This window comes from Triplophysa dalaica, chromosome 25 (assembly GCF_015846415.1).
Source record: "Triplophysa dalaica isolate WHDGS20190420 chromosome 25, ASM1584641v1, whole genome shotgun sequence".
Classification (NCBI taxonomy): Eukaryota; Metazoa; Chordata; class Actinopteri; order Cypriniformes; family Nemacheilidae; genus Triplophysa; species Triplophysa dalaica.
This window is the reverse complement of record NC_079566.1, coordinates 1403688-1430091: the sequence shown is the minus strand read 5'-3', so window position 1 is coordinate 1430091 and position 26404 is coordinate 1403688. Positions and strand designations below refer to the sequence as shown.

The 26404-nt window shown below is 38.0% G+C and overlaps 2 protein-coding genes across 5 annotated transcripts in view; one reads left to right on the top strand and one right to left on the bottom strand.

Annotated features, from left to right (window-relative positions):
- The window catches only part of fndc5b (fibronectin type III domain containing 5b), a 28483-nt gene extending 22040 nt beyond the window's left edge, over nucleotides 1–6443 (top strand). For both annotated transcript variants that reach the window (XM_056741817.1, XM_056741816.1), the window contains one exon: nucleotides 770–6443. The gene's annotated coding sequence lies outside the window, so the exon portion shown is untranslated. The remainder of the gene's footprint in view (nucleotides 1–769) is intronic.
- Nucleotides 6444–9688: 3245 nt separating this feature from the next.
- On the bottom strand, nucleotides 9689–21646 carry ldlrap1a (low density lipoprotein receptor adaptor protein 1a). 3 transcript variants are annotated; one of them, XM_056742054.1, is made up of 10 exons: nucleotides 21433–21646; nucleotides 15340–15482; nucleotides 14687–14799; nucleotides 14080–14194; nucleotides 13825–13897; nucleotides 13352–13444; nucleotides 11997–12103; nucleotides 11824–11858; nucleotides 10842–10873; nucleotides 9689–10331 (listed from the first exon to the last, which is right to left on the bottom strand). In XM_056742054.1, the coding sequence occupies exons 1-10, from the start codon at nucleotides 21515–21517 to the stop codon at nucleotides 10285–10287; spliced, it is 843 nt and encodes a 280-aa protein (XP_056598032.1). In that variant the 5' UTR covers nucleotides 21518–21646; the 3' UTR covers nucleotides 9689–10284. The 3 variants fall into 3 exon arrangements, with proteins under 3 accessions (XP_056598032.1, XP_056598030.1, XP_056598031.1); XM_056742052.1 differs by lacking the exon at nucleotides 10842–10873; XM_056742053.1 differs by having other exon boundaries at nucleotides 10190–10873.
- Nucleotides 21647–26404: the final 4758 nt, after the last annotated feature.

Genomic DNA, 26404 nt, shown 5'->3' with positions numbered 1-26404 from the left:
GTCGCTATGGGGCATCTGTGAATTTATATCATTGGTCATGAACACAAGTTAAAGGAACACTCCACTTTTTTGGAAATATGCTCATTTTCCAGCTCCCCAAGAGTTAATAAATTGAGTTTTACCATTTTGGAATGTATTCAGCCAATCTCCGGGTCTGGCGATAGCAGTTTTAGCATAGCTTAGCATAGATCATTGAATCCAATAAAACTAGTAGCATCGTGTTTAAAAATCACCAAAGAGTTTCGATATTTTTCCTATTTAAAACTTGACTCTTCTGTAGATATATCGTGTACTAAGACAGGCTGAGAATTAAAAGTTGCAATGGCCGCAGCACAGGTGGAACTAGGCTAACTTGTGTCAACATCTACAAGTTACCTTGCTTAGGACTAATTTCAGGCGCTGCCTGATAACACTGCGCCTGCTGTGGCCATGTTACGGCAGCAGACTTCCTTGATTATTACGCCGGAATGGGAGTATAGTTCCTAATCAAATCAGCCTAGAAAATCGCAACTTTTCCTTTCCGCCTGTTTTAGTGCCCGATATAAATACAGAAGAGTCAAATTTTAAATAGAAAAAAATATTGAAACTCTTTGGACATTATGAACGCATTGCTACTGGTCTTATTGGATTCAATTATCTGTGTTAAGCTATGCTAAAAGTGCTATCGTGTGGAGTGTTCCTTTAAAAAGTTACTTGTTTGCTGCCTTGTAAGCACCGACATTTCCAAAAAATCTTGTTTGATTAACCTTTTTGTTTTATCTTCCCAAAGTGCTCGGAGACAAAACAAGTGAGCGATCAAATAACAGAGTTTTGAAGCCCACCCTTCATCTTTTGAACAAACTTTGAATATTCCCATCAACCAACATGAACCCTTTGGTGCTTGTCTGTTTGGGACATCGACACAAAACCGAGGACAAATCTTGTACAGGTGGATTCCAGAATCGCACCGCGGCAAGTCTAAGAGGTATGGAGCGAGTTGTTGAGTTTTAATCTCCAACTGAAGCCGAGGACAGCCACCTTAGCTGAAGGACTCAAACCTTGCTAAAAGACCGGAGACACCATGCCACCAGGAACTGTGTAGTCTCAAAGAGATAAGAAGAAAACCTGTCACCCCCGTGTGGCAAATCCTATATAACACAGTATGGTGTTTTGTGAAGAGGAAAAAAGTGTGATATCTGTTCTGAAACGGGATCGGGACTATCATTAAACTTCTGTCACTGACAGGGATAGCATTACCATATTTCACTCCTCTATCGCCCATAACTTCTCTCCCTCTTGTATTTGGTCCCCTCTTTTTTCAGCCGTCTAGTATTGATTTCTTTACATCCCTCTATGCACAACCCTCCATTCACTTTCTGTTTCCAACAGCCAGTCACGGACAGTCAAGACAACCTGATGTGGTTTAACTGGTGCAGTGAAGTCTTTCTTAGCACTCTCGCTCTCAGGGCATTCAGTAAAACATCACACAAGAATCAGATGGGCCGTGTCACTTCGCTCAGAACTGCAAACCCATCGATTGGTGAAGATCTCCATAATATAATAGTGATAGAAAATGTATTTAATCGCTTGTGTGTTTCGAGTAAATCAACAGCTTGCTGTCTTCAATGAGCACATTCTTGTACAGTGATGGATACTTCGGTCTTCATATTGCATCATGGACATTCTTCATCATTATGGCTATTCTATTTACTGCTTTTACATGCTGCTAGGATATAGAGTTGGTTGCTATTATTTGTTTTGGGTTTTACGTCCCTTTTAAACAAAGGCTGAAGTATAGCACCATTTCTATGCGTACGCGTGGGATGGCATACAGTGCGCGTGGCGCACATTTCGTCATCAGAATAGTATGCACGTACTGTACGCGCACCGCCGGAATTTTGTTACCACGCTTGCAAAGTATGCGCAGGCAACGCATGAACATTCCATCTCTTGCAGTAATTAGTTTAACCACCAGGTTGTGAGAGCATCGAATCAAGGTAGTAGAAGAAAATCTGACCCCTGTAGGCACGCAGAGATATTGCAATATGTCGCAATGAGCATTCATCAATACCCGTGTGTACGCGTAAGAGTCGAAAGTAGTATGCTTTGCAAGGTTGTGCATTCGGCTGTGGACACGTATGCCACAGGCATTAAAGTACACTTGAAACTTTATCACCAAGTTCTCTTGTTTCTTAGTCCTTACACCCTTCTGTCAAACACCATTTTTTTTAAGGTCCAATTTCTCAAGGGCAAACCGAAGTCCTCACACGTCAGGGAAAAAACGAATTGTGGGAATGCAGAGCACAGAGGTCTCCAAAGCATAGATTTCCTCGTGTGACCGTCGCTGGTGACGTGGGACCGATTGAAGTTCGGCGCATTAGCCGGTCTGACATCCCAAAAGTTCAACTTTAATGAGGTTATTAACCACGCGCGTTACCCGAAGACGTGTGTTCGACTGTTAAGGTATTTAATCTGAAGAATAAAAGCTGTAATTAATCTTCAAACCAACCTATATGAGAACACAGTGAAGAGCGGAATTGAAATAGAGCCATCTCATTTTTCAAGTCGTCTCCAATTCAAAGCAGTTAATACTCCCATCTGCTTTAAACACAAAGAACTGTTATATGCTTGAGGATTCGAGAGCGCTGCTCAACGGCCGTTTGTATTGAGAATGCTACATTGTTCTGACGGATCGAGACGTTAATCAGCCGTGCCAAAGGCACCCTGACTCGGCACAATTAAACATTCCTCCATCTCTGACCATTACCTCCTCATCTCCATCACCATGGCGACAGCCCAGCGGACTTGTCCCCTCAGTCCGCAGCCATCCACAAGTCATCCGCACCCTCGTTTTTCATTCGAGCCAGTGGAGGAAAGCGTATATTTCTCCTTTAATGACTGCTAATTAACCTTGGCCATGGGGGAGAGCAGGCAGGCTGTCGGGTGAAAAATGGCTGATATCAGTATTCTGTCTGAGGCGCCTAACGTAAAAGAACAGAAAAGACAGGAAGGCTCAAACTGCAGCACTTTAAAAACATGAGAAATGGAGAGAAGTGCACACAGAGGCTATGTTCGGAATGGACCACTACTGCACACTACGCAGTGTACGCACAGTATACTGCCACACAATTTTTTAAGACAGAATACGAAACACTATGCAACAGCATTGTCACATCACCTCAATACAATGGATATTCAATTCAGTTTTATAGTTTTAGCTTTGAAATAAATAGCCCTTTAAATCCAATTTCGTGGGAATAAACAGGTGATGAATTTGAGTGCAAGGCATTGTGGGATGCTGTATTCCATTGAGTATGTTATGCTGTATTGTATACTGCACATTTTTGGGCAAATTAAGTAAGAATCTAGGACGAAAAGAAAATTGTGTAAAGTTAAGTTTGGCGTAGTAATAAAATAAAGCATTTTTAAAACCATAGTATGATAGTACCATTTAAGGCACATTGAAACACGTTTCCCCCACTATTACCATAATGCAATAATAATGGTTATGCAAAATATAATTATTGCAGGTGAAATGTGACCTGGACATGTTTTCACCCATCGGATTTTCCGTGCACGCAGACAATTTGGATACAGCAGCACACGTACAGAAATACCATTAGTATGGTAGTACGCTTTTCTGAACATAGCCATAAAAAAAATCAGCTTACTTGATGCCCCGAAAATGAAAGCCCCTTGTTATACAGCGTCATGCAATCAGTCTCCAAATTTTCCATTTCAAAATGAGTAAATGTATTCCCCTCCCACAATCCAAGCTTATCCTATCCTATTCTTCAGCTCTAAAAAGAACTCTCAGAAGAAAGAGAACAAAACGTCTGGATTTAAACCAGGCAGCTCATTTGCTACTTATTGAAGAACATAATTCTCCTCTTAGTGACACTCGGAAAAGCCTTTTGCGAGAGAGATTTAGAAAATGTGTTATCACATTTTTTGCTCATGTTCTTATGTTATCGGTTAGAGGAGCCGGACAGGTTTCTGATGCTTGTATTATGATGTAAATTACATGAGTAAGACGTACAGCAACACGAATAGCTCAACTTATTTGAGAAACGAACTTGTACTTTTAATAACCAAAGTTATTCAACAACCATGTAGCTATAGCATGGTTTCATGTGTCAAAGAGCTTGATATTTCCTCCCATTGTAGGTAGAAAAACAGAATATTATAACTTTATTATACTGTAATAATATCAGGATTTACTAGTCAACAGATACAAACTAAAAGGTGAAATGTGTCATTTCTGCACCGCCAGTGGCATCAAATGGAAATGCAACGTTTTCAAACAGGGTTTGCGGACACTTTCTGCCGTTGTTCGACTAACAGTGCTGCTGGTTAGAATGCTTAAAAAATTGAGCAGTGTTTTAAAGGTGTCACGGCGCTAACAATAGAGTTAACTAACAATAATTATCACTTGGATAGGAGAAAATATTTTGAAATAAAAAAATCAACAGGTTACCTTTAAAGCTGCAATCCGTAACTCTTGTCTCTATGCTGCAATCTCTGTTAGGTTATTTTACGTACTTATTGTTACATGAGCTGAAGCCAATTTAACGAAACCTGAAATCGTAACTGACAGCTCAATATTAAAGCAAAATTATAAAATTACAGCTTTAAATTGGAGAAAAGGTGAGGAGACACTTTGGATTTTACGTATTTGCTCATTCACTTTTTTTAAGCCAAAAAGTTACGGATTACAGCTTTAAAGTGATCGTTCAACCAAAAGTAAACTTCTGTCATCATTTACTCACCCTGTAAAAAATTTGTTAAACACAAACCATAACTCAACAGGTCTGGAGCACTAGTGACTACTAAAGTTAAGAAAAAACTACACTGTAAAACTTTGTCAGTAACTTCCATTAGATTGAATTATTTCTTAATACTACTTTCTTTTTAGTACTGTTGTAAATTACTTTAATCAAAGTTAAAACAGTTTTGAGATTCAAAATGAGCAAGAAGAGAATGACATGCCCCCAACCCATTGTTGTATATAAACTAGGTAAGGTAATGCTTAAAAATAAATAAAATAAAATAAAAAAATCTACAGTAAGTTACTGGCAAACCTGCTGTGAAATTACAGCAACATTTTAATGTGTACAATAGTAATCAGTGGTGCTGTGAACCACAACTGTTTGGTTTCCCACATTACTCACAAAATATCTTATTTGAGTTCAACGTTCATGCAGCTTTGGAAAAGTACGTTTGGTGATTACATGACAGAATTTTCATTTTGGGTGAATTATCCCTTTAAGTATATTTTTGAAGTATTCTAGATGTGCCTCTAAAAAATGATGGAGTAAAACTGTATAGGCAATATAAAGCGTTACAAGTTAGAGAAGAATGTATTCCAAGTACACATTTTTAAAACTGGGAAACAATGTACTAATGTAATCCCTGTTTAAAAAAAAGAGAAAAATATGCCCCACATGACTGTTTCAAACAGCGCACCATTGAGCGCTGCTGTAAGAGGAACAGATGGTCTTGGAAACAAGTGAACAGTCTGTGTATGCTTATGTTAAGCTTTTGTGAAACAATGTGTATTGGCAGTCCATGTGAAATACATCATGCTCAAATGTCATCCTCTGCTCAACTGGCAGCATATAGATGCATATGATAATAAGGTGACCAGGTTAAGATTATGATACATTAAGAGTGTTTCAAATAAGCATTTCTTGTACATAGTTCGGTGTCGCAGCAATTTAGCATTTCCATTATAGCAGTCTGGTGGTCTACTGAAGGCAAAGCGAAGAGAATCTGCCTTAAAAGAACCCAAACGAGAGACAAGAAGTGCAGTAGACAGGACAGCTGGAGTAAGACTGATGCATATCTAACGTGACAATAACATTTGTTCCATATATTTACTATAGCGCATGGATTTCAAAACAGAAGGAATGTTTTATGTAATCCATTGAGTCTATGTTATCTTTTGTTCTTGAACAATGCTTAAATGAGGGCTAGCATGTTTCTGCTATTCTACACAGAATTATACCGTTTATATGGGCATAAATAGATACATGTCTAATTATGTACAACCAAACAAAATAAAGGACCATGTATTTTCAAACAAGTCTTCTTTCTTGATCTGTTTAATATACAAAGTTGTCATGAAACTCTAGATGGAAAGGTCTAACTCAATGTGACATCATAACCTTGGCACCACATGGCACATCTGATTGGTTTCTATCTGTATCGACAGCCAATGAGCTTCCTGTTTAAAATTTCAATCGTGCTTCCCCAGCTCCAGCTGTATAGATCAAGGTGATCATGTATGCTATACGGGGGTTACACTATTATTTTATATGTGCAGCAGAAGTACTCCTTACATGCTCACAGCAGCGTGTTGTGCATGTATTGGGAGTATAAAGACTCGCTACTTGCTCAGCAGATCTATTACACCAAGTCAATACACATTAATATTGTCACGTACACTATCATGCCAAACCTTCCGAGAGTTGTCATGACAGAAATATATTTATAGAATAAAAATACTTGCATAGCGACTTTGATGATGCTTCTCTATTTCAAATGTAGTATTTTTTTAAGCTATTCTTTATGTTAAGCCATTGTTGAAATGTTATGTATTTGTAGTTTCACAGTTCAGAAAACGGACCTATGATTTATAATTGATGGTACAGTGGCCTCAAGCACTTAATGGACGTATATGCATTAAATGTGAAGTCTCAAAACAGCTGGTCCGCAGGTAATTTAATATGTAGATCATAGAGGTGTACGTGCAGAAATATCACAGGCAGATGTAGTTTAACTACTGAAATCATAAACTATAACCAGCAACCACGGGTCAACCAATAAACTATTGAACCTTGCAAAACTTGTTTTTTTTTACTTAAAAGTTATGTCTGGTGTTTTTCTTAAAATGTCTAATGCAATGACGTCTATACATTATTAAATGAGGATTATGCCTGAAAACGTTTAGGGCCGGTGTGAACACTGCATTTTGTTTCCGAGTACCAATAAAACTACCATGTCAAATTATGGACTCCATCCAAATACTGTTTATTCAATAAGAAGAAATAAGTTGACAAGCTATTATAAAGACATCACCAACCAATGGAATAACAATGCTTGACTGAATGTATATGGTAAATGCTTTATAGGTAATTCAAATCCATTTGCTATGCACCACAGTAACAATAAAGCACTACAAAAAAACGGAATCAAAAATATGTCATATACTGTAAAATAAAGACCTTCTGCCAAAAGTTTTTTGATTAGATATACTGTAAATGCAACCTTAATGTGGAAAAGTGTTACCATGTGACAAAGGTTGAAGAACTGAGTTCCTAAGGTAAAAACATAAAATACAACACACGGCTTGTGCACTTCAACCATCTCTCCTGTGATCAAACCCATCAATCTCTCTCCCCTCGGTGCATTGAGAGTGATAGCAAAATCCCATCAACCAGTCACTGACAATGGCCATGTGAATACAGATGCTCGGGCATCACAGATTTCAACCCATCAGGTTTCATCTGTATTTACTGGCTGGCTTTAAACTGTACGCTTCACATGTTCTGGACTAGAGACCTTGATAAAAATCAATGCCACTTCACCCACTGCTCACCTATAGATCAGAGCCAAAGAGAGAGAAGTGCACTTCACACAATTTGAAGCAACATTATAGAACTGCAAATAATGAATGCAAATCAAATTCGAGAGGGAACATCCTTAGGCAAGAAAATACAGTGTGTGTGTGTGTGTGTGTGTGTGTGTCTTTGTGTGTGTGTGTGTTTGCGTGCATGTGGAGAGAAACAACAGGCGACCCAGCTTTTCTGAAGCTCTATGTCTCCCACACGTTTTCAAACACGTTCTTTGGGTCGAGTCTGCGAGCGTGAATGCGTATGTGTGCGTCAAGGGTTCTCTGGAGGACTTTGCGTCACACGCTACATACCTCACAAACCTGACTTTACACACGTATGAGCACTCAAGCTATAAGAGCTATAATGATTCTCAATGCTATTTCCAGTAATAACAGTTACAGTGCAACAGTTCACCCCTAACACAAACCTGTTAAGATCACTGTATTAATACTTTGTAACAATCTATTCATACTTTAAGTTCACTGAAAAAAAACTGTTTGATCATTTAAGATTTTTACTGTTATTTGTTATAGATTTTTCACATATAATGTAAAAAACAAACTGATATACGGTTAAACAAACTGTCCAATTATAGAGATACTGCAATTTACAAGAAATTTATATGTGAATTAACATGTTATTTAACTTTTTTATTTTCTTTTACTATATATTTCAGAGCTGCTAGAAAATTACTGTTTTTTACAGGACTTTTTTTCAGTGTTGATTTTTCATGTTTCACTATAATTCACAAGTATCGCTTAACAATTACAAGTGGATTTGGGGGTATTTTAACAAGCCTAGATCACCTGTAATATTTAATAACAAACATTATGTTTATAGGAGCAGAAATGTATTTAGTCATTCTGTCCTTCTTTCTAAATTAATTGCTGTTCAATTTTTTTAATAATATGTTTTACATGAAGCAGTCTATTTTTCTAACATTACAGGATTACTTCAGTTAAAGAGATAGTACACCCAAAAATCCAAACATGCATGATTTTTTTCTGCAGAACACAAAAGAAGATATTTTAAAAAACTACAACAATTGCCCTCATTGATTTCTGTTCTCAAAATATCTTCTGTGTTCCAGACTCATAAACATGTTTTATATCAGTGGTTCTCAAACTTCTTCATTGTGAGGCCCCCTCTATACAGTGCATCGCTTTGCGGCCCCCCAAATAAAAGCTTGGATTCAGGACTTTTCCATAGTTCATTTAGGCTATTTAAGTCACTTTTATTATAATCCCAGAAACAACATTACCGGTGTGCATCTTGAGACAAAACAATGGCACGGACATATTTTAAGATATGTCAGGGCAAGATATTTTCAGTTAAGATTCCTCTTAGTCTGTACTAGTTTTTTAGATTAGGTCTGTGAAACCAGGGCCTAATCTTAAACCTAAAATTGAAATCACACCATAAACAAATTCTGTTATACATTGCTGCAAAAAACATACTATTTGTTGGTGGTCTCATTTTTATGTTTGATTGCAAAAAATGTATACATTTAAAATAATGGCACAAAATCTGTGGCTTCTGAATCCATCTTGGGGGCCCCCAGTCCCCCATTTTGAGAACCGGTTCTAAATGACATGGAGTGAAGTTATGTCAGAATTCTTATTTTGGGGTGAAGTACCTCTTAAGGTGACGGTTACCTGTTTGTATAATTAATTTGTTATATTTCACATTACAAAGGAATGTTTCTACAGTTTTGTTCCGGCACCTCGGATGTAACAGCAATGTAATACCAGTGTACACGTCATAAATTTAATTCCCAAAAAATATCACTCATGTTTTCCCCAATCTGTTACCTGTGATTACAGATAGCCATGTATGTTCAACGCAATACATGTGTGATATGGCAAAACAACATCGATGAGCACATCGGGTCACCTATGCACCCCTGTGTTAAGCATTTCTGCTTATTATATACGGAGTGAATTCAAACGCATTCTCAAAAAGCATAAAAACACCATCTTATATGAAGGGCTGAAGAAGAGGTAAACAAAAAAATGAATGAGGAAATGCTGCCCTCTCCTGGTACACATATATACATTTAAGAAATATAACATATATAAAAATATGACATGTGCTCACTTTTTGACGCTTTTATTAAACTTATATATAGAAATATTACATGACATTCTTAGGTGTTGACATCAATCTTATTATTCTGATTACAAAAATACAAATGCAAATACTTGTGTACCTCATAAAGACATCAGCAGTCCTGTCTAGTTAAAGCGGATTTTACTTTTATATTGAGCAATAGTATTGTAATCATCTCAAAGAAAAGAAAAAGTACAGGGTTCGTCTTTAAAAAAGTGCATCTGAATATACAAAAATCTTACATTACATATGATAAACTCATTTGTCAACAATACTGACTCTGGCATCTACATACATTATTCTGTATACAAATTGATTGATAAAAATAAAGCATGTAAACTCAGGTAGCATAGAGTCATTCATCTACTATTGCTTTGGTGTGATAGATGTTGGACCAAAAGATTGGTGACCAGTTTGTAGTCCTCTCCACTCACTCCGCTTTGTTCAACAGCAGACGTCTGTGTGAGGTTTGTGTTTTACTTCCTCCCACAAACCCATCTGTGCTCAAAGAGCTCATCAGGATTCTGTGCATTTCCATTGGTCTTGTCGTAGTCGGCATCAGAGCCCCAATCTTGTGACATCACCCCAATGTCCAGGACCTGGGGGTTAGTACGAGACTCAGCGAGTCTATACAGGAGGAACACAGAAGTACGTAAACTGAAAAACTGAATTTTTAATATCCATTAAGATATGGGGCGATTCCATGCAAATGTCAACCTTACCATGGGAAAATGTATGTTCACCATGATTTCCCATAGGATGAAGAGTCACATTCGTAATTCATAAAAAGTCATGTTTATGGTTATTAGGTGTATTTTTGTAAGATAAGAAGTCATGCAAAATGAATGTTATTATATAAAAAAATCATAAAGTTATGATCATGAATACGTTACAAGTGCTTAAACTAGCTAAAAACTATATTGACAAAACTAAATTGACAAAACGTGCAGGGACTAACACAAATATGATTGTAGAACTACAACTGTTCAAAGTTTCACATAAAAATGCATCACCGCGCTAGACAACACCGGATGGGAAGGAGGTTATATACATGTAGACTTGACGAACACTAAACACAACAAAAGTTTGGGTAAAGTGAGTCTGGGCTGGATTGGTGCAGGACCTGCAAAGGTTTACCTGAAGAGTATTCATAACTATCCAAACTGCAGCTATAGAAACAAAAAGAAAGTATAAAAATCAAAGGCTTTTGGACTTCAGGATGTTTATCTTGAGGGGATGATTTTATGGACCAATCTGTAGAGAATTCATAAGTCCTGCAGAAGTTCTGAGTAGGTTAAGAAATAATTTGCTTAAATATACAATTTCTGTTCTTCGATATTTCAAGACTTGTAAATATCTACATACACTATATCTGCAACTCTAAGATCTTCTGTATAATCCAGGTCTCTTTATGTGCTCACAAAAAAATCATGTAAACGATAATAAAAATGTAACTTTGTAACATTTAACCTGATCTGATAATAACATGGTTTATATTGGGACCTATGCGTACAGTTTGAAAAGAAATATACCGCCTCTGTAAAGCCTGAATTGACAAAAAGCCTGACAAAGAAAACCAAGTCATTTAAAACCGCAAAATATAACCTGTATTACCAGTGTGGCCTTTTGTGCACACACATATCAATCTCTCATTCCTTCCATTATGAGTCTCAGTCGCAGCAGAAAACCGTATAAAATGAATCTGGAAGTGTGCTGAAAACATTTCCCAGCATTCCACTCCGAGCTCCCTTGTGAATTTGATCAAATGAAACTGAAAACGTTCAAACATTCAGGTCAGGTTTGGTTTTAATACAAAAATACCAACTTTGCTTTTCCAGGGTGCTACTGCCAAATCACTGTTTATAAAAGCTTAACCTTGGTTCTGTAGAGAATAACCAAATCAAATAAAACAATCTGTCCCATGAGACCTTTACAAATGTCTTTGCCGTATTGCTTTAATCCTGACCATCCATTTTTTTTAAAGATCCCTTTAAGAGCAGTTTGATGTGTGTGAAGTTATCAGCATGCCTTTTACATCTAAAACATTCGATCTTACTGCCCTTGCCGAAAAATACAGAGTTTGCCAAATGAAAAGAGAAAGGCTTTGGGAGCCTCATACCTTGAAAAAGCCTCTTCCAGAGCACCATCCATCTCCTGGTAAAAGAAACAAAAAGGTTGATTTCAAATACACTGCAAAGGCCAGTAGTTTTCACCTCTCTGCAATTCATATGCTAGTCACAGAAACACATTAAGAAAACATGTACTGTACATCTGGCCTTGAGAAGACCTTACCCATCGTGTGTTGTGGTTATTATTGTTAGCTTCGATGTGGTTGTCAACATTTTCCACAACAGCACTTGTGTAATCATCAATGTCCAACAGGTTCCCAGTAGCTACCGCTAAACGAAACAATGAAGAAATAAGAATTTTGTTACTATTTACTCTTTCCTTGTGGGGTAGCGAGAAGACTAGAAGAATGTTCACGCTGCTCTTTTCCATACAATGAAGGTGAATGGGGACTGCCAAGATTAAAATATCAAAATATAATGTTATAATAAAATAAAAGTATGACTATATTTTTCTAAAGTTTGCTAAAGCCATAGGTAGAATAACACTGACATTTTTAAACTTAAAACTCCTGTCCCTGTTCATTTTCATTGAATATGTTTTAAACAGAAAATTAAAAAGACATTCTCATCATATGGCTTGGGAGTGACACAAATGGGTAATGTTTTACAATAAAAAAAATTACCCTCTTGAGCATATACAGGAACCATGGAGCTAAATTTCTTTCCATACATTTTAAGACCTTATCGCTACTTTAACTTACATTTACTATATACTGATTGTAAGATAGCACAACTAAACCGTCTTAGTTTGTGATAACTCCTTATTATTGCATTATAATTCAGAAGGGTGGGAAGGAAGCACAAGATAATTCATTGAGTGACTAACCCATACATTACCCTCCATACATTGGCACTAAAAATTTACATTTTTCCATTTTGTCAACGATGTTGTTTAACAGACAGGTGTAATTGCCTACGCAATGATTAAATTCAGGCTAACTTTAGCAAATGACCTCTTTGGGCAAATATGAAAAGATGATACGAAATTAAATACCTTCGAAAATGGTGTTTAAGAATTTTTAAAGGCCTTCATTTTCTCAATTTTTACATATTTTAACACTCTGTGAACACCCTGCCTTTAAAGGGACAGTTCATCAAAAATGTATATTCTTTCATCGTTTACACACCCTTGAGTCCAAATCTGTATAAATGCCTTTGTTCTGATGAACACAGAGAAAGATATTTGGAAGAATGCTTATAACCAAACAGGTCTTGGCCACCATTGACTACCATAGTAGAAAACATTGCTTTATACACCTTATTCTGCACAAAAGAAGATATTTTGAAGAATAAAGGAAAGCAAAAACAGTTCTAGGGCACTTTTTCCTATTCTTGTAGTCAATGGGTGCCAAGAACTATTCGTCCAAATATCTCTCTGTGTTTATCAGAACCAAGAAATTTATACAGATTTGGAACAAGTCAGGGTGAATTTTCATTTTTGGGTGAACTTTCCCTTTAAATGAAGACTTATAAGGTAGAAACACAGAGTTTAATCATGTGTACAAATGTGTTTTCTACCTGAATGTGTTTCATTCAGGCCAGTTGATCTCTCCGAGTGAGAGCTGTCGGACATCTCTCCTGTTGAATCCCATTTCACACGGTGTTCCCTCTCTGAACGAACAACACACATGACATTTATATCATAAATCACAACATAATAAAAAAACAGCAAATCATTTTAGTATTTTTAGTTTTACTTGGCAGTCACATCACATAACTGTAGAAGCTTTGTATGTCAAGTACAAGATACACAGGAAATGTTTTGAAAAATGATCAGCTCCCGTTCACCAAACGTGTGTGATCTTTTCTATAACAAGCAAAGACACCCGAAAAATAATCTTACTGTGACAATCAATCAAAAGAGCACAAATGCCTTATTTAGATTTTTTGTTTACAAATATAATTGTCTTAACAATGGCCACAGAAAAAAAATCATTTGTCATTTTATATGACCTTGTTTTGTTTAGGAGCTTTGTTGAGAGGGTCTGTACCTTCTTTTGAAACTTCCCAGAATTCAAAGGCCACTCTGAAGGCCTGAGCTACTGTTAGCGTCACTGCCTTAGCCTACGACAAAAAGAAAACAAGACAAGAATTTTCAAGCTCTGAACCACAGAAGAAGCATAAACAGTATAATCCGAACAGCCGTTTTTCAGAAAAACATCATCTCTTCCCTTCTTCACGCTTTGTTTGTTTTGACTCAATGTGGTGATAAAACATTTACTGTATATAGAAATCGCCACACTCACCACTTTTCTCTTGCTACAGAGGAACGCGTGACACTCCAGCGTCTCATTCTGTTGGTTTTGTGCGATGAAAGCAAACACTTTGTCGTGCGTCTTGTCAGCCGTACAGTATGATATCCTGAGGTAAAGGGTCACAAAACAGACCAGCAGTTTGTTTTGAGTAAAGAAAGATATGTTGATGCTCTGCGGAGAAGATAAGGAACAGACAGGAACTATCTGTGGTGGAACATCACGGTCCTGTTTCTTGTTATCATGATAAAGGACAGACAGCTAATGTTTTATTTAAACAAACAAAGGATTTGGAAAGAAATGTGTGGACAGGTGGGCTCACTGAAGGACATCTCACTGTGAACATGAGAGTTATGACGGGTTACTGCTGGTCTTCTGCAGTACGCTGGATTTCACAGTTTGGTGTGAGAAACATGAAGTGTGTGTATGGTGAAACACTGGTGGGTGGGATACATTTTTTTTCCATAGTGGGAAGTGGAACTGTCTGCTGTTCAGAAGTCTTTCTTCTGACAATATAATGGGACTGTGTGGTACAGAGAGTGAATATTTAATAGGCAGTTGAAGAAGAGAAGTTAATGTGTGTTGAGGTGTGTGGAGTTACCTGTATATGGAAATGTTCTCGATGATCTGATTAGACACACTGTCACACAAGATGATTCCCTGAGGAGACACTTTCAGGGCCACTTTAGGCACTTTCTTCCCTCCAGCTTTGGCCTGCCAATAAACACAACGGACGAGAGAAGATTAGTTTTTTACCTTCTCAGAGAAAGTGGTGCAATAATTCTGATGCTTTGGACATTGCTATGTGGTTGGAAGGATGTTCTGAAAGGGTTTCCCCTTGACACTGTGCGGTTGCTGGGGACGTTCTGAGTTGGATGTAGCCAGTTGCCATGGCTCGGATGCTCTAACTTCTGAGGGTTTCTCTTTGCAGTAGCTAGGATCTGAGTGCATTTTTAATGTTGCTATGCGGTTGCTTGGATGTAATGAGTGGGTTTAGCATGTTTCTATGCAGTAGCTAGTATGTTCAGAGTGGGTTTTAAGCATGCTTTTATGCGGTTGCTAGGTGTTCTGAGTGGATTTAGCATGTTTTTAGGCAGTAGCTAATATGTTGAGAGTGGGTTTTAGCATGTTTTATCTGGTTGTTATGCGTTCTAAGTGGGCTACAGCATGGGTTTCAGAGGGGATTCTAGAATGAACATCAAAACTTCCCAAGACCAAATAAATCTAGGCACACATTTTTAAGGACACACACACCGTAGCAACGATCCTCTTGACAGCAGCTGCTGAGAGCTCCTCGCCTTTGGGCAGGTCCACCAGAGTCATTCCCAGATGCCGGAGGTTAAAGGTCATTCCCTCCAGAAGAGTCTCCCTGGTATCGGTCCAGTTCTCAGGAAGCTCTGCAGTAAAAAAGAAGAAAAACAGAAGAGAGTGAAGAGTTTGTGAAAATATCAAACACATTTACACACGCGGTTTAAACCAAGCCAACTTACACACACAGTAAACAACTTTGGTTTAAAGGACACACAGGAGACTTGCGCTACGCTTCTCTGGAGCGCTTATGAAATATTAAAAGAAAAACATACTGCTTGAGTAAATATTAGCTGAATTCAACCTTTGCTCTAGAGACCCATAAGTCCCACATACACCGGACTGAAAAGATTTCAAAAGCCTCTATAGATCCAGTCAAGGCCGTTGGTGTACTGCATTTGCATCTCTCAGATAGCATGTGCCTCAGCCTTGAGCTGCTTACTGTTGTTTGTGTGGTATGCAGGCAGGGTCCATATCTACATCATGATAAGAGAAACCGATTGAAGCTTTTACATCTTGAACATGCGACTCTCTCACGAAGCATCTTATTTCAGGGCCATTTTCACCAAACCCAAAAATGATATTCTTTATTTTGCAATAGTTTAGTAGTGACATCAACCCTATGCCATCTACCGCCAATATCTTCTTAACCTTTAAATTTGATCAAATTTGGTTTGTGTGTAGTCAGTTATCTGTTTTGGAGTGTCCCAATGTGACTCGTACACTTTATTGTATGGTTAAAATAACAGATTGTAAATGTGATTTAGGGGCCATGTACAGGTAAGTGACATAAGGAAAACGGAGGCTGCTTAATCTGTTTCCTTAAGCTTTCACAAAACATTGAAACGTTTCAACTATCCATTAACTACAGCAGTATTTCCACTTGACCACTTCCAGCATTTTCACAGATGAAAGACATAAATGGAGCAACCACACAAAACTCAAACACTAACTGCTAAGTGAAGGCAGCATGCGGTAGAAAGTCAATTGAGATGCATGACCAGACGTGAATGTCAAGAAATTCACACGCAAGCACAGAACTAATGCTACAAACCTGGGTCAAACTTCCAAGAAAATTTCACATGATTGTCACCTTTGTAACATTTTAAACATGCTAACCTTAAAAATACTCAAGTCACAACATTCGGATTCAGAGTCTTAAAGAAAGAGTTCACCCTAGAATGAAATGTTTGCCATAATTTGTACACATGCTGTCATAGGTGTGCATGTCTTCCTGTCTTTTGGTGAACACATTTGTTCCTGGCTTTGTAATGCAAGTGAATAGAGACCCATGTCCAGGGTATAATATTAATCATTTTTATTCACAAATGTATCGTTTTGTGTCATAAGACATGTATTAACCCTTGACATGTATCCATGGAGTCGTGCATATTACTTTTATGATGGTAATATGCGCTTTTTTGGAACTTCATAAACTGGGTCTCTATATATTGCCATTACCAAGCTAGGAAGAGCCAGGCTATTAGGCCTATTCAATATCAGATCGTGATCCTCTAAAAGAACACAGTCATATACACCTGGGATGGATTGAGGGCGAGTAAAATATATGCTAATGTAAGGGTTTTTCCTGCATAGAGAAATTGGAGGCGGCCGCCTCAGTCAAGTTTCGTGCCGCCTCCGACTCTCGGCCAAATTATATCGACTGTCTTCACAAAAAACACTGCGGTCATTGAACAGACAGTCATTTGTAACTGGGTTTGTTATCAGCACAGTGAGGCGCTGAAGAGTTTAAAAAAAAAAAAAAAGTTTATACTGTGTACATACAGCGAGTTCGCCAGTATGAACACACATTGAGATCAGAACGATTCGCAAACAAATGACTGAATAAATGACAAATGAACAGATTAATTTAAACAGAATGCAAGAGATCAGGGAAATCAATCAAAGCTCAGTGAACCACAAGAGAACGTAGGATGTGAATGAACTGCTCATTTTGTAAGACTGAAAAAGGGCTGAAAAAGTAGTTGAAAGGATAAAAAGCTTGAATTAAAATCATCAACTTTTCTGTTCGGGTGAATACATTTCATGTTTAATATAACTTTTTGGTTGTCATTTTCATCAAATTTTTAGAACTTTAATATAAGTGGTTTGTTAAGTCACTTAAAGGGACGGTAGGCCTACACACGCGTTGCACCACCTCATTTTGAGGCATGAAAACCCCTGTAATGTTATTTTTGGGGTGAACTGTTCCTTTAAAGGAACATGTAAGCAAGATTAGTGATCTTTTTAATGAAGCATTTCATATAGACAATAGCAAAGCTGCATCAGTGGTGAGTCAGAGACCCATAATTTAATACGACTTTCTTTATTAAAGAAAGTAAAAGACCAAAACAGATTAATCAACATATAGTAATTAAAAGAAACTAAAAGTCTAATAAGCAAGTTAATAACTACCCACAGTGATTTAAGGGCACAACCTTTCTTTATAATTTCCCCTTCCCACAGTTCCAGAAATAAAACATATTATTCTAAAAAATAATGACAAAGCCCTAACAACCTCACAGAAGGCCAGGAGCGATTCTCAGATATACAGAAAGGAAGACGGGCATAATAATATATCCCATCATTTCTCAAAACATACTGATTACAGACACACCCGCAGGCTCTTAACCACAGGGGGGAAACGCTACTCTATCTTAACACTGTCCCTTGAGAACCATTTAAGGGTGGGGTGACCCAACCGCTGCCAGACTGGAAGCTTGGCATTGAGTAAAGGCCAGATATGAATATACTGCAAACTGAGATTAGACGATATTTTAAACAATGCTGAGGTCTCCATGAGTTCACGGTCATGGCATATTATTTCAACCTCAGGTTAGTAAAGAGTAAACGCCAACTTGTCTATTTTGTCCAAGTGAAATTTCTGGAAAAATAAATAATGCTTTCCGAAAACAGGAAATCATTTCTGTACAAGAACTTATTGTACAAGTACAAATAACAATAGATATGCATAGGGATGTTAAGTATTTTATTATGAACTACTAGATACACTGAGCAAGAGAGTGAATCTCACAAAAACACTTCCATTTCAATTCCACAAAAAAAGAATCCCATTGATTTTGACAATTAGTTTCCCCCCCTCAATTTCTCATTACCATAATGCGCCCAGTCATTGTTTTGCAAATCCTATTATTCTGAGTGTTGAGTCACAGCAATGATTTGTTTATTTACATTTGCAATAATAAAAAAGGTACAACTAATCCCAACACCGTGCCTCATGTTTTGCGACATGAGAGTTAAATATTTAATGCTTTTACCAAATGGACTGCCTGGAAAAGTCTCAACAGCTGCTGGTGGATGTCTCTCTCTCTCTCTCTCTCTCTCTCTCTCTCTCAGATTGCTTCTCTCTTAAGTATGTGCAGGGCAGGGCACAGACACACCAAAGATCCAGAGGCACAGGCGATAAATCTCACCGCTATAAAACACCATAAAAACTCTGCCGGAAAATCTCTTCATTACAATGCAGCCATGTCCGCAAGCTATGCACTTTCTCTTTTTGGGCACATGACTTTGGAGCAGTCAGAAGGGCATTTCTCGCATTGATGAGCAATAAGCTGACTGAAAAGCGGAAATGGAAACGGAATTGTGAACTGACAATATGAATTGGTTTTAGACAAATACAAAGCAAAATGACACAACGATACTACAAGAATGTTCATCCATAAATGAAAAGTCTGTTGTGTATTTATTTATTTTGTGCTGCATGACTTATTTACACAACAGGCATTTTTAAAGAAGGACATTTTCCATTACGACAGGAGCTGTGAAGCCTCAACATTATAAAATGCAGCACCATAATATAAGAGGTCTGGATTATTGTGTGCCATTTCTATATTAAGAAATAAACATCCTTTGTGCAAGAAAGCGTTCCTTTAGAGAAGCAGCATGTAATACTGAGCAAGGCATAGCCTATACATAAACAAATCTTAGTTTGGGTAGCGCACAAAAAGGGAGAAATGTGCGAGTTGGTCCAAAGCCTATATTACAAGCCAATGTAGTTCAGCAGATCAACTAAAGAATGTTAAACAAATGCGTTTTATTCTCCATCACTCACCCACGGAGAGGAAACCCAACAAACACTGAAAGCTTGCTAATCTTGGAGACTTTTTCCAAACAAAGGTAAAGCCTTTTAACTTTGACTGAACTATGAACTTGACCATAACCTTAAACTGGCCACATTCACATTAAGTTTTTCCTTTGAGTTTTTGAAAGGTTTCACGTTCACGTACAGTGTTATCAAAATGGTCTACATTAACACAGATCCGGGAAAACGGATAGAAACGCTGTAGTGTGCATGCCAGGCCAGTGGATGTCGATGTTGTTGTGTAAAGAAACAGGACGTGCCTTGGCACATGCACAGTTATAAGGCAAAAGTGCTTTTTAATACCGTTGGTCGACGTATGTGTGTTTAAAGTCTGGCGAATGTTAATAGTGTCTCTCTGCTGGTCTTATTGGTGCAGCAAATCCACATTTTGCTGGAGAAACGTTAATACATAATCACAGCTCACAGTACGGGCACGTAATACGCATGCGCATGAAGTCATCTGCTGCGTCCCAATTCGCATACTATCCGTCCTAAATATTAATAGAATATAGAATAAGTACGTCCCAAATCAAAGTATGCTGAAATGAGTACTCTCAAAGTAACCGGATGGTCTACTGTTTCCGGTGAAAATTCTAAGTGCGAATCACCCACAGCTCAGTGCGAGAGGGCAGAGTTTAGTGACACACTGCATTAATCAAATTAAATAAAAGATGATTCGATAAATTAATAAATGTAAGCATACAGTTAACCATACACACAAAATAATAAATTAATTAATACTTAAATGCAAGCAAGAGCTGTATTTTGATGTTCGTGACAGTTAAGGATCACATCGTCGTCTAGGCAACGGCCACTTCCGTTTCATACAAGTACGTCCCAGTGCGTAAGTTTTGCTACGCACTAAAATGTATATACTTTTACATAACAATAAGTACATACTTTAAGGGCATAGTATAAGTAGGAGTTTTTTTCTTAAAGTTCAGTCTTTCAGTTTACATTAAAAAAAAATTGGCTGCGTTGTACTTTAAGCCATTTCCGTCTTAACGAACGGGCAAGACGCATCATCTTTTTTGCGTTTTCAGTTGAAAACCTTCTCCCGGTAAACGGCCCCGTAGATACCCGGTCAAGAAGTTAAGCAGCTTTCAGCCACAGAACAGAAACGTTTTTGTGGAGTCAAGAGAGGGGAAAAAAGCGCACACCACCTCCCTAACCCTACTATTTAAGTCAAAGTCTCCCATAATGCACTTGGCTGCACTACATTCTTCTTGTGATGGACCAGGCTGCCCCACTTAACCTGCTTATTGGGCTTTGCCAATTTCAACTTTGAAGTACCTCTTTTTAAACAAACGGCACTCCGACAGAATTTCTTGGGTACTGCGATCAACAAGTGCCCACTTGTAGACTAGTCCAGGACGGATGCCAAGGAAGAAACAGATTTCTGATGCAGACGGAATAAAAAGGCACATGTTTAATGATTGCTTTTACTCCGCACTTATTTCACAAAAGATGTTTTGGCAATTCAATAATCATTCAATGTGAAACATACAGATCTAGTTGGCATAGGACACACCTGATGTTTTTTAAACCATACTAAGTTAAGCCGGAAACCTTTTTTGGGGGATCATGACGAAAACTGCTCTCTATGTAGGGAGCCAGATAGAATTTCAAGACACAACCAAACACCTTGTAACACGAACATTAACGAGATAAGTTAGTAGTTTTAACAAAGAACCGCATTTGGGGGCATTTCTAAATTTTGCCTTAAAATACACACCTTTATAAATAATCTTTACAAAGACCGATGAAACGTTTCAGTGAATATTATTATCCATCCAAAATAACGTATTTTAACGTAATTACGTATCTCGACAAATGCACATTTTACACTAAACATAATTGATGACAAATTTCAAGTGACAGACAACACACGAGTAAAGCGTCCAGACAAGTCTCAATGTTGATAAAATACTCACTTTGGTGTTTGCTTGAGCTCCGGGACTCCTTGCTAAGACCGGGGCTGCGAATAAACGCCTTTCTGGCTGATTTAAGTACATTCATGGCGATGTTTTTACTCAGAGAAGCGTCTTCGAGCGCTGCTGCTGGACATGAACTTACTATCGTCTTCTCAGTCGAAACTTTGTTGTTGCTGTGACGCCGACATCTGTGGGAATACTTGAGTGACCATGCATTCTGGGCGGGGCATTCATCTGTCAATCAACATAACGTTTGGGACTAGCGTTCAAGCCGCGCTGCGCAGACCAATCAACGTATGATATCAAGTACCGCGAGAGTAATTCGAAAGAACACTACTATCGCGGTATTTTGATATCATACACTGATCGGTCTGCGCAGCTCGGCAAAAACACGAACACAACAGTAATTAACCTTTCTGTGACTGTATAAATGCACATACTAACGAATTATGACCAATGAAATACGTGGTAAAATTGTGCCTGTGACCATAAGACATTATGAGTTATCTTAATGTTGGTCGCCATCCAGTGGCTGTAAGAGAAATGATAGGGCAACCTTTAATGTGCTACCTTGGATTTGTGGGTTTTTTCAAATACACACGATTACACCAGTGATTGACAAACATGAAATATCTTGTTTTCTTGCTCTGTGCACAAGCATTGCTCAGGATAGCGAACACGTACAAACAGAGATGTATAACGTGCATATAAATTACACCTCAATTTGAGTCATTCAAGCACGCATACACAGATGTGTTCATGAAATCTGCATAGGAATGCATTCACAAACAAACCATTTTTTACAAAAAACGTAAAGTTTGTTCTGCAGTAAACGAAAGAAAAATGCCCATTTATCCCATTTATTGTTTAAAGACCAATTTAAACCACACAGACTTTTTTCATTATAAACATAATACAGCATCCACTGATAATATAGAAATTTGAAAACTATAATGTGTCAGTAATTTATGTGACAGGATAAGAAAGTTTGTGGTGACAATGTTTTAGTATAAAGGTTAAGTCATCCTTCTTGGCTAATATATCTTATATATGTAGCCAGCTAATGTGAGACAAATATGAAAGTAAATTTGAGTCGAATTCTGGGCCGTCAGATACCGTTCCCCCTGCTATAACAACAGCCTTATTGGGCTGCATGTTCAAAAAGGCAAAGCTAATAGGCCAGCTGCTCTAATGGTTAGTGAAGTTGATTTGAGGCCTGCCTTCATATTTTTTCTCATTCAACACAGGTCAAGAATACATTTTTCTGCTTTTTTTGAAAAATGTACTGATATACAGCTCTGAGAACCTACTTCTTGTGGTTATGAAAGCCAACAATGTAAATCTGAAACAATAATGAAGTTTCTGTCTCATGGGACAAAGGGGAACAGAATATTATCTAAATCTCACCTTTTAGAAAAGGGTGGGTTTAAGTGTGGGTTTAGAAAGAGGTCCTGTAGAAATTAGTCAAATAAAAAAGGGGCAGGCTATTCCACAATTTGGGAACGGCTATGGCAAAAGCCCGGTCTCTCTTTCTATTCAAACTCGATTTAGGAACCTTTAACAGTTTCTGACTTGAAGACCCTAAACATCTTGCAGAACTGTTAACAGACAAATGTTCAGATAGGAAAGTGACAACCCGTTGAAAACCTTAAAAACAAAGAGTGAAATCCTCAACTCTATTCTAAAATATACAGGCAACCAACACAGACGCCGATACAAACACTCGTTGTCATGCTTGATTAGTACATACAGTATATTTAGGTACAGTCTGCATAAAAATGAAATAATATTCTAAAGATCTAACACAAAGGAAGCATACAGTATATAAAGAAAACAAAATAGGAGCCATAATAGATCCTTGAAGAGCCCCACAGGTAAGACGTGCTTTGGAGGACACACGTCCATTTCAATAAACACAAAAAAAATACATTTTAAAATAAGACTTAAACCAATTCATTGCATGGTTTAATACCTGCACAATGTTCAAGACGAGATAATAGAATATCATGATCATCGGTATACAAGGCTGCACTCAGATCCAACAGCAGAAGTATTACAGAGTTCCCAGACTCAACAGATATAAAATATCATTTGACACTCTTAAAAGAGCAGATTCGGTACTGAAGTGTTTCCTTAAATCAGGTTGAAAAGTTAAAAAAACTTCATTTGATTCTAAAAAATGTAATAATTAGACAGAAACTACATTCTCAAGGATTTTAGGAATAAAAGGCAAATTAGAAATTGGCCTTAAATTCGAGAGAACTGACACATGAAGGTTAGGTTTTTTCAACAGTTTTAACAAAGGTTTATTTGAAAATGGAAAAAATACCTTTTAGCAGAAAGTCTTTGTTCTGAGTCTCCCATCCAGAGAGACAGTAAGAGAATGACCAAAGTTCTGGGTATCCAGACCATGCACCCATACACTGTAACAGATCAACTACGCCCCAAGTCTACCATCCTGTGAGAAAGCATCAATAGACTGCACCAAGTTTGAGCTCAGGAGAGCAAACCTTTACTTCAAGGTACCTTCATCTGCACGTTCCAGATTGTTAAGGACCTTTCTGCACCAGCTTCTGGGCCTCGTCTGCAAGTTTCAGATCAATAGGACCCTATGGTGCATCAGGAGATCAGCATCCCACATCTCTTCCTGTTCAAGGCTGTTAAACAGAATCCATCTCCTTCCCCACTGCAGCAAAGACAGCAAAATGGTAAAATATCATGCATGCATTGAAATATTTGTGAATCACTGACATTGTGTGAACAGTTGAATACCACATAGCTGAAGTTAAAATGCGTATGACACTAAAGAGGTATGGTGTGAATATGTCATAGATTGTCCATGTTGTGATTAATAGAGTGCAAAGTTATGTTCTTTGTTTTAGCCAATGCTGCTGCATGACCAGTTTATTACATGCTGCATCTGGAGTTCCTGAGGAGGTTTATGGCTGGCCTGGCCTGAGAGTAGAGGGGGTTTGGTGATAAGGCGAAATCCAGAGGAGGACTAAGGTCTTCCATCCTGCCCAGTTCTCCGGCAGTTGTCCTAGAAGCTTTATTTGATGGCACTTTGTGCATTTGTTTATGTTAACCCAGCACCAAAATACAGATCCAATATGGCAAATCTTTCTTCATAATGGTCATTAGAGGGAGGCTGGCAATAAAGCTGTGGTCCTGGATTGCATTGAAGCTGTTCACTACACTGTTGTCAGGATCCTTTTTGCCCAACTGCCAGGATTCTACCCCATTTAAACTTATGCATAGATTCACATAAGCATTTATTCATAACCAGTCCTCACCCAAAAGCCCCAGTTGTGTTTTGGTTATTGTGCTGGTGTTATTGAGAGCAGGTCTTTGCTTTGAGCACTGCCTGGTTTTGTTATATTCTCTTTGAAAACAGGGGAGCCTTATCTGACAGCAACATTCCTAGATGTCAAAATACGTTCTCCAGCTTTGATTGAACATTTTTATGATGATAGCCTGAGACTTTGAGAAGAGTGAAAAGGTGGTTTTTAAAGTCAGGAGTGAAAATGTGAGACATTTATAAACTCATGGAAAATTCTCAGCTGTCAGATATCGTCCTACCTGATTAACATGGCAAAATGTAACCTTAATGGGCTTTACTTTAAAAAAAGCCCACCTTATAGGCCAACTGGTGTAGTGGTTAGTGCTTTTGGTTTGTGATAGGAAGGTCATTGGTTTGAGACAAGCCTTCATTTTTCTCATTAAACACAGGGGAACCATATCTGCCAGCAACATTCCTAGTTCTCATAGTATGTTCTCCTGCTTTGATTACATTTTTTGTGATATGAGCCTAAAACTCTGATAACCTCCTTCTTGTGGTTTTGAAAGCCAACAGTGTAAATGTCAGATAAGTATTAACTTTCTATGACATGGAACACGGGGGAACGGTATCTGAAAGCAAGATTCTCAGCCTTCACAAAAAGTTCCCCCTGCTATAGCTGGCAAAATGTATTAATTTATGTAAATTTTGAATTAAGACTGCGATACCAAGCTCAACCACGACAAAGATACATGACACATTCAACAAATTGTTTATTTAATAAAATGAACAAACAAATTTACATTTAGCATTTTATAAGTGACTTGAATCTGATACGGGCTTGAACCGGTAGCCAGTGGAGAGAGATGAAAAGGGGTGTCACATGAGCCCTTTTGGGCTATTGGAAGACGAGGTGTGCTGCTAGGTTCTGGACCAGCTGGAGCGGTTTGATTGCCTTTGCAGGAAGACCAGCAAGGAGAGCATTGCAGTAGTCCAACCTTGAGATTACCAGGTCCTGGACAAGGAGTTGTGCCACATGCTCAGTGAGATAGGGTCTAACCATTCTAATGGTGAATAAGGCATTACGGCCCTGACCATGCTGTCTTTGCAATGTGATCATTGAAGGACAGCTGTTCATCAAATATGACTCACACTGCAGATAAGTCTAGCAGGATCAGGACTGAGGATTTAGATTCGGCCTTGGCCAGCCACAGTCCTTTTGTGACCGATAGCAGTGCAGTCTCAGGGGAGTGGTTTGTTTTGAAGCCAGACTGCGTGTCATTTAGTAGTTTGTTCTGGGGTAGGTAGGACGACACCTGGTTGAAAGCTCCTCTTTCAAGTGTTTTTGCAATAAATGGGAGAAGGGAGACAGGTCTGTAACTGTCGATAGTAGAGGGGTCCAATGTGGGTTTCTTCAGTAGTTATAAATTACAGTACATAAATAATCATAACATAAATTAATAATAACATAAATTAATAAAACTTATATTAAATAAAAAACAAGTAGTTTTAGATACTAGACAATAAACAAACACCGACCGGAATTTACCTGCAGTCCAGGCGCGTCTGTCAAATGAAGCAGTCTATAGTCCCACTACCTCTTTTCAGCATTACGTCATGAAGAGAAGAGTTGTTGTTTAAAGGGGTTTAATATTTTTCATTAAAGATTAATGGAAATTAATTTTTCAAAAACTA